Source organism: Mus pahari, chromosome 2, assembly GCF_900095145.1.
Source record: "Mus pahari chromosome 2, PAHARI_EIJ_v1.1, whole genome shotgun sequence".
Classification (NCBI taxonomy): Eukaryota; Metazoa; Chordata; class Mammalia; order Rodentia; family Muridae; genus Mus; species Mus pahari.
In genome coordinates this window covers 134,820,999-134,830,129 of record NC_034591.1, presented here as the reverse complement: position 1 = coordinate 134,830,129, position 9,131 = coordinate 134,820,999, and the positions used below count along the sequence as shown (strand labels likewise).

General features: G+C 49.9%; 1 protein-coding gene across 2 annotated transcripts in view; it reads right to left on the bottom strand.

The window, feature by feature from the left end:
* The window catches only part of Cacna2d4 (calcium voltage-gated channel auxiliary subunit alpha2delta 4), a 115,038-nt gene that overhangs the window by 45,307 nt on the left and 60,600 nt on the right, over window positions 1-9,131 (bottom strand). For both annotated transcript variants that reach the window (XM_021190563.1, XM_021190565.2), the window contains 5 exons: window positions 8,532-8,593; window positions 7,376-7,443; window positions 5,609-5,654; window positions 5,431-5,528; window positions 3,756-3,849 (listed from right to left, as the gene is read on the bottom strand). In XM_021190563.1, the coding sequence (XP_021046222.1) occupies window positions 3,756-3,849; window positions 5,431-5,528; window positions 5,609-5,654; window positions 7,376-7,443; window positions 8,532-8,593 (368 nt within the window). The remainder of the gene's footprint in view (window positions 1-3,755; window positions 3,850-5,430; window positions 5,529-5,608; window positions 5,655-7,375; window positions 7,444-8,531; window positions 8,594-9,131) is intronic.

The window sequence follows — 9,131 nt, the reverse complement described above, 5'->3', positions numbered from 1 at the left end:
TCTCTTATAGAACCCAAGACTACCAGCCCAGAGATGGTCCAACCCACAAGGGGCCCTTCCCCCTTGGTCACTAATTGAGAAAATGCCCTGCAGCTGGATCTCATGGAGGCATTTCCCCAACTTAAGCTCCTTTCTCTGTGATAACTCCACCTGTGTCAAGTTGACACAAAACTAACCAGTACAAGGCTGTAGCACCTTTGAGAAGCAAGGCATGGTGGAGAGGGTATCCTTGAAGGGGACCCTGGGACCCTGGTGCTCTCTACCCCCATAAGCATTGCACTCTGCCATGATGTATTGTCCCAGCTAGCCCTTCAGCTATGGGCCAGCCTGACACAGGGCTGACCTGGGAGCCAGGTAAACGTTCTCCTTTCTAAGTTATTTGAGACAGCTAGGTGCTCCAGAGGTTGTGCTCCGCCCAGCAGGACAGGCTAGGGACTCAGAGGCTGTCCTCCCCTAAGCAGGGCAGATAGGGGCAGCCTCTTTATCTCTTTAAGAGGAAGCAGATCATGAACTCAGGTGAATGTTGACAACTCATATTCAAGTTTTATATTTAAGTATTTTTGAGTTTTGGAACTTGTGCCTCTTTCTCTTTGGCTGCAAATGTCGGCTCCCACGGAGGCGAATGCAGTGTGACCTCAGGCCAGCCACACCAGCATCCTTTCTAGCCGCCTGGTTACCAAGCACAGGCTACAGCTTTATCAGCTTCGGCTCACAGCATTCATACTTTTGCTAAGTGTCTCACCAGCAGTGCATGTTGCCAAACTCAGCTCTGCCACTGGATGCTAACAGGCGCTGTCTTGAGTGGTTTTAGATACGTTGCTTTTATTAAGAGCTGGGTGAACACATACTTAAGGACCGATCTTTTCTCTTGGCTGCTGTCCCTGTACCGTCCTGAGTTCTGTTTGTCTGTCCCTGAAGCTCTCTGTCATTCACACAGTGGCTGCCGAGGTGATACCTCCACTTGCTCACGGCTGCAGCCTCCCAGTTCAATCTCCCTTTGCATCCTCCTGAGACCAACATTTCCCTGCTGTTAGATTTACTAGTCATTCTTGTATTGCTGCCGAGCTTTGACTCAGTGTTAGGGAAAGCTTGCTGACTCCCAGATCTCGGAGCAGTAGGATTACAGTTTCTGAGAGTGCTTACTAGGCTTCTTGTCTGTGTGTCTGCGTGTGAGTCACTATCCAGGTGTGTGGTGTGAGAAACTTGCCTAGTGCTGTTAGTCCCACTGGCTCCTGCACCAGCTATTAGGCCCATCTCCCCTCACCAATATGACACAGTCCCTTGGGATCTGTGCCTCCTGGGCCTGGCTGCCCTTTCCTGCACCAGCACCAGAATTTACAGCAGGCAGCGAATTGATGACACCTTCCTAGCTAGGTGGGACCATCCCCAGGATTGGGACATTAGTTGTTTTTGATTGTTCTAATGAACTTTACAATCTGTCACCTGAATGCAGAGAGACTGTCCACAGGCAATCCCTTTGCGGCTGCAGTAGGTCCATACACTATGGAGGATGGCTGGTTTCATGGTGTGTCTTCCCACTCAGAGACACTGTGGGCCTTGCCATATGTTCAGGCCTACTTAAACCATCCTCTGTTCCCTAAGACTAAACCTAGGGCTCTATGCCTGCTACCACTGAGCTGTGCCCTGCATTACTTTTTGAGTCAGTGTCTTACCCTGTATTCCAGGCAGGCCTCCCACTTCAGTCCTCCTGCCTCAGTTCCCTGGGTAGTTGGACTCGCAGTCTGGTGCCACAGGCCAATGTTTCACACTGGTTTTGACATTTCTCACACTGTATGCTCAATGTGTTCGTACAGTCCCAGAACAACATTTTTATTTTTACATTCCTAAAGAAGTCTTTTCATATTGTATCTCTTCAGGGGGTTTTATTTATATACATAAATATTATTAATTATTAAGATAAATGACATAAATGAACAAGTCTGTGTGTGGGTATGTGTGTGTGAGTGCAGACACCCACGGAAGTTGGAAGGTAGTGTCAGATCCCCAGGAGCTGGAAGCCACTGAGCGTGGGTGCTGGGAATCAAACTCAAGTTCTCTATAAGAACAGTATGTGTTTTTAACCACTAAGCCACCTCTCCAGCTCCACTATTATTAATTTTTGAATATTGATATTATAACCTGATATAGTAACCTGAACTTTACTAAATTCTCTTATTGGCTGTGGTAATTTTCCTATTTCTTTGCAGTTTTCTGGTATACTTTATTTATTTATTTATTTATTTATTTATTTATTTATTTATTTATTTGACAGTGTTGGGGATGGAGCCCAGGGCCTCATACATGCTAGGCAGGCGCTCTACCGTGGCGTCACCCCCTAAGTCCCCGATTGTGTCATCTTTAACCAGAGTCCATTTTGTTTTTCTCTTTCTAGTCCTCAGTGGCTGTAAGTCTGTTGTCTTATTCAGCTGCTCCCGTGCTTTCTGACCTTGCTGCAGAGGAGCGGGGTGGGGCATGCCTGTCCCCGTCATCAGTGGGGGAGCCTCCAAGCCCACAACGCTGGCTTTCAACTTTATGTGTGCGTCATATCCGTGTACATGTGGATGCCTGAGCATGGGCATGCGTGCATGCATGCTTGTGGCGGTCAGAGAGATTGATGTTGAGAGTATTTTTCGACCGCTCTCTACCTGTTAAATGTTCACTGATTTGGCCAGGGATAAACACAGGATCTGCCTATCTCTGTCTTCCCAGCACTGGGATTACAGCAGTAGGATGCTATGGCTCGCCTTTCTGGGAGGCCAAACTTGGGCAGTCACACTTGTGCGGCAAACACTTTATCAAGCCATCTCTCTCATCCCCCTACCAGACCAGTTTTGTTTTTTGTTTTTGTTTTTTTGTGTACAAGCTAGTGAAGGGTGTTTGCCCCTCAGTACACAGTGTGCTAGTATCTCCCCTTAGATCTTCTTTCTTTCGGGTTTGTTTGCATATCTACACTTATATGGTTCAAAGTTACATATGGTTCAAGTCCCGTTTCAGTGACTTAATTTTCTAATCAGAGAGCAGCATTTAGAACCTTTCCCCAACAGCCTTTCGTGGATACCTGATGCACACAGAGAGTATATGCACGCAGACGCTATGTGCTGACCCCTCTCTTGCAGAAATGAAGCACATTTCACACATGCCTTTAGAAATAGGAGATTGCCTTGGTAGAGGAACGGGAAAGAGCTTGCGTTTAGGGAGGCTTGGCGTCTACGATTTTGGATTTTCCTATTTAGAAACAAGCACTCTAGCCCTCACCTCAGTAACGTCACTCAGACCCCCACCTCTCCTGCCTCTTGTGCAGTGCTCTGTCTTCCTGTCTCGCCATGAAACACAATGTCACCAAGAAAAAGCCAGCAAGAGTATGAGGAGAATCTAGGAGTCATGGAAGCATGGAGGTCAAGGCCACTGGCAACCTTCCCTTGAAGCTCTCTGTCTGGTGCTTCCTGGGGACACTCACTGGGCGGTGGGGTCCCGTGACTGGTGACCTACCCAGAGAGCAAACCCAGGACTACAGTACGGACACCAGCACTAGCGCTTGTGCCTGGGAAAGCCACACTTGACGTTTCTGAGTGAGGAGCTGGCGGGAGCTGGGAGGACGGAGGAGTGGTTGTGAAGGCCATTCTCACCCCATGCCACCATATTTCTGTGTCCCCCGAGGGTGTGTCTTTCCAAGGGTCCTGACTCTATCGGACATGGAGCACTGGGTTTGAATGTGTCACCTGCTCTCCGGGGGCCACCACCCCTCCTGTACATACTCAGAGATATTGAGTGCCAGTGCTGTCCAATAGGCTTCCATGGGGGCAGTCACCACTGCGTCAAACAGCACCTCCCGCAGCAGTTCCTCGTCACCTGGGGGGTAAAGTCACAGGAACCAGTTGTATGTCATCCATTACCCCCCCCCAATTCCACCCCATTAAGAAGAGCACACCTCCTAGAAGCTGGGGACTTAGCTCAGTTGTCATGGCATGAGCCTGGAATCCTGGCTCTTGCAAGTACAGGCTCAAAAGTTCGAGGTCATCTTTGGCTACATGGCAAGTTTGAGACTCTCCTGTCTAATAATATTATCAACAATGCCCACAGCACAGCCCCCTACCCTATAGCAGATCAGGAGAAGGCTGAGCTGTGTACAGGTGTCCTGGGCGTTAAAGCCATCTGTGTGGGTGTAAAGATATCAACCCTCCCTGTTTTGCTTCCAAATTCTCATCTACGGAACAGATATTAGGTTGACATTGAAGGCCCTTCTAGTTCAGCACTGTGGAGTCTACATATCCTCTTGAGCCAGGCAGAGCCTGTTCAGCCTGTGTCACATCCCACCCCACCCTCTCTGTTCCCCAAGGCAGGGCATGCTGGTGGCTGTGTGTGCTCCAAGACCTGACCTGGCTAAGTGCCCTAGTACCTGCTGCTTCCCTGGCCTGGCTGCTCATCTTACACTCTCCACAGGCAGCACTCTCTTCTCCTCTTAGAGTTGTTTTAATTTTTTATTGAAGGGAAATTTACATAGCACAAAACTCACTTACAGTATTCAACTCAATTGCTACATGCGCACCACTGTATAACCCACTCCCTTCTACATCTAAGATATCTTCATCCCCTTCAAAGGAGATCCCAGACCCTTGGGGCTCTTCTTCATCTGCAGTGACCCCACTTTCGCCTGTCTGTACCCCACATCCCTATCAGCACTCTGTCCATAGCACCTGTCATGACTGTAACACTGTGTGTGTGTGTGTGTGTTTGTGTGTGTGTGTGTGTGTGTGTGCATGCGCATGTGTGAGCATGCACACATGCACGCTTGCTCAGACTTGCTCACTGCCTGGCTTCTCTCCCAAACTGCAGCTCCACAAGCGTAGGCCTTGTCTGGCTTGTCTATATCTCAGTGCTTGCCCAGGTCTGGTGCAAGTACACACTCACTTCAGCCTTGTTGACTGATGGACAGATAGATGGGTGCCTTGGTAGGTTGTTTTGGGAGATGGTCTTTTCATGGGGAGAACATATAAGTAGCAGGGCAAATGAAGAGGAGAAAGGGGCTTCCTGAGGGCCAAGGTCAAGTGAGCTGGCCAGGGGCCTGAGTGCACAGACTTGGAAGATCCTCCCAGACCTTAGGATTGAAGAGACTGCCTGGGCAAATGCGATGCCTGGTGGAACTGAGGACTTCAAGGCAGGGTCCACTCCTTGCCTACTATGAAGTAGTGGTGGGGACAGACTGCAGAAGCAGGAGGAAGATCCTGGCTTCTGATACAAGGATGCTGGGTGCCCACATTCCACATGGCCCACTGCTCCAGTCAGCTCTGCCTGTTTCTTTGGGGCTCATCTTGTTCTCCTCAAACCACCCTTGTGGTCCCAGGAGGAGTTGATGGCACTCTTCACTCTTGGGAAGCCCTGGGACCCTGGGACCCACAGGACAAATTCAGAGGTATGGGTGAGGGAACTCACACTCCAGGTCTGGATCCACCCCTGTCAGGAAACGGACCACAGCTTCCAGTTGGCTGAGTTTCCGGTGGTCCGGGTCGATATCTGTGATGCAGTAGATCCTGGAAGCCCAGAGAGCCTGGTTACCTCCAATCCCCCCCCCCCGCCTTTTTTCCCTTCCCACCCATACCTTCTTGCCTACCAGTCACTGGCCAGGGTCAGATCCGGATGAAGCAAGTCATGCAGGCCTGAAAGCAGAGTCCACACTCAGGCTGATACCCTGTGTCTGTGGGCACACACCCAGGTCTGCCCACTCCTTTGCAAGAAGGTTTGCTTAAGCACACCTTCAGCATCTTGCTACAAGTTTTAGTGGATACAGCCTTAAGCCTCTTTAGTTAGCACTGTCTTGCACAGCCCCACCCTCTTCACATATCCATCCAAGAAGCTAACACATTGAAAATAGTGATTTTTGCCCTTTTTGGTTCTGTCATACATGGTGACAACAGTGACCAGCCAGAGACGAGCCTGGGGTGAGCTGTGCCTGCCGAGCAAGCTCGGGAGCCTCACTTCTCTCAGCCTGTCTGCTGTGCCCTCAGTACAATTGCTGATGGGAAGAGTGAATGAGCTCCTGGAAGCCCAGTGCTCAAACATAAGTAGGTGCTCAATAAAGCGTTGAGAAATTGTAGGAAGAGACAGCAGACAAATGGCTGAGTTAGTCATCTCAGGGACTTCAGGTGAGTGACGGACAGCTCCCCCTGTACCTTGCAGACATGCGACTGCGATAAATCGACAAATCGGTCAGTGGGAGAAAGGCTGAGGGAAGCAGAGAGACACTGAAGGCCAAGGGAGCTTAAGGGCCTGGTGACTGAGAACAGAGGGAGCTCTGAGCTGTGCCTCTTGTTGTGGAAGGATGCTCCAGGGGCCAGTACACCACAGTGGTAGGGCAGGGCCACCCTGGGAAGCTGGAGTGGGCGGTGGCATCTAAGGCCAGAATGAGCTGGAGGGAGGGTCCAAGATGAGAGATTTCAGGGAAGCCTCTCCCAGCTTCTGTTAGCCAGCCCCCCTGCCCCCCGTTACCTCATCCCCACTCTGCTGTGTACCTCACCTTTGCCTGTCACTGCAGAGCCCCTCCCCTCAGCTGTCAATTAAAAAGTGGTTGTTACTATTTTACGTGTCTGGGTATTTTGCTTGCATGTATGATCTGTGCACCACATGCATTAGGTCAGAAGATGGCATCAGATCCCCTGGAACTGAAGTTCCAGATTATTGTGAGCTACCATGTGGGTGCTGGGAACCCAGATCTTTTGCAAGAACAGCAGATGTTCTTAACTGCTCAGGGACCTTTCTCGTCTTCAGCCATCTGCTCCTTCAAAAGACCCCAGTCCTACGAGCCTGGCCCATCTGAATGACGTCATCTTGGCTTGATTACATCTGCTAGTATTCTGATCCCTGAGAAGGTTGCATCCACAGTTTCTAAGACTCAGAACTATCTTTTGATGGGATAGCAAGGTTAAGAGAGTGAACGTGGGAGAGATGGCAGAAAAAGCACCAGGAGAGAAGGCAGGTCTAGAAAGATTCTGTGGAGTCAGAGACAGGCGAGGTGAACAGCTGGAGGCCACCATGAGTGTCTAGGGATGTGGGGGCTGTGATTAGCATGATGGTAGAGTGATGGGTGATGGGCTGTACCCCAGGGATGGGAAGGAAGAATGGACAGACAATGACGTGTCCCATCTCTTAGGGCTCCCAGAGGACATCCTGCCTCACAAGAAGGCCGAGTCTCTCAAGGTGCCCAGGTGCTGGTCACGGGCAGTTAGGGTCATGAACATCTGGGATAGGGATGATGTCCTTTGCCACCCCACCTGGTGGCAATGCTCACCCTGATACCACCCTGGGTTGATCCTGCTCAGCAACCTGGGAGTGCACATCCCAACCGTACATCATACCATAGTGAGCACAGGGCTTGACCTACCTTCTTCCACAGATGTGTTCCCCAGGAGGATGTATTCGCCATGACCTCTGGTGAGCACCACTCCCAGGCTAGAGAGAAGAGAAGGCAGCTGTGTCTGCACTGGCTGTGTGCACCCTAGATGCTCACCAAGCACAGAGATTTTGGACACAGGGCAATACCATACTCCTCCAGATCCCTTCCGTTAGCCTGGCCTCACAGGTTGTCCTTTTTAGAACCAGGAAGGCACTGCTAATTTATCAGTCATTCTTCCCAAGAAGGGCCCCAGAAGTGATCCCCATAGCTCCCATGTTCCTTAAGGAGACCTTGAACTTCCAGGGACCACCTAAAACGTTCAGAGGTCTCATGATCCCCCTAGGTTTTTTTCCTACTGCACCCTATCTCTTGGTAGAAGATTAGATTTGAATCTGGGGAGCATTAAAAGATGTGGTGCCCAGGCTCTGCCTCACAGCTGTGATACAGCTGCATGGGTTGGGGAGCTAGCAGCCTTGAGAAGTGCTCAGGTATTCTAACAGGTTGTCTGAGCAGGGAGTCTGAGCTCTACTGGGAAATGAGGGAGGAAAGCTTAGAGCGACTTGACTTGGATCTTCTTCTTCTTCTTCTTCTTCTTCTTCTTCTTCTTCTTCTTCTTCTTCTTCTTCTTCTTCTTCTTCTTCTTCTTTTTTTAAATTAGATATTTTCTTTATTTACTTTTCAAATGCTATCCCGAAAGTTCCCTATACCCTGCCCCTGCCCCTGCTCCCTCTCCACCCACTCCCACCTCATGGCCCTGGCATTCCCCTGTACTGGGGCGACTTGGGTCTTCTTATCTTACTACGTTGTCTCAACATCTACATAGACTGTAGTCAAGTCACCAACATAGCCAAGAAGTGCTATTATCACCATTCACACTATAGGTGACACATTTGAGTCACAGAGAGTGCCTTGATTCAGGTCCCAAAGCCCGTTAGTGGTGCAGCTGGGATTCGAACTAGGAGACCGGCGGCAGAACCGGACGTTTAGGCACAGCAGCTCTCATTTCCTGAATGCTAGCTGACCAGGATCTTTTGCTAACAGCACAAAACTGCTGACTCCACTCTCAAACCCGAAAGTCCTATCTCAAGCTGGTGGTTATTTGTGCCCCATCTCGAATCCCTGGCTGGTGACATCATCCCCTCACCTGAAAGGTGTGTCACTGATGTCTGTGAAGAAGTAGTCATTGGTCAGGAATAGAACTCGTTTCTGAAAGAAAAAGAAAAGCATCCCCACTAGGTGACAGCGTGGTGCTGGCTGCCTGCCCTCGGTCCACACCCGTGTCTGCTTGTCATCACTCTGTGCCTCCCTCCCTCCTCACCTCTTCCCTGTCAACCACCACAGCCCCTTTTATGAACAGAAACAGCTCATAGGTCAGCACACACTTTTTGGTTGCTATCTTTAAGGTGTAGGCTTGCCTAGCCCATGTGGCCAGCTCAGCACTTGAAATACCTTAGTTAATTTTAGCCAACATCAATGTAGCTTAGATTGCCTGTGTGGCTGCCATGTTGGACTCTGCAGGTAGCACGAGCCTAGGCTTCCTTTGGAACAGTCAGGTGACACTGGGGCTAGAAATATCAAAAGCTGGGATGTGTATATTTGGCTAACATCTTCCCAGGGAAAGTGGGACACTTCTCTCCCCTGATCCTACCTCCTTAACATCTTGAAAAACTGCTAGAAAAAAAAAAGACTACTCTAAAGAGTGAAAGAGAGAGAAAGAGAGGGAGAGAGAGAGAGAGAGAGAGAG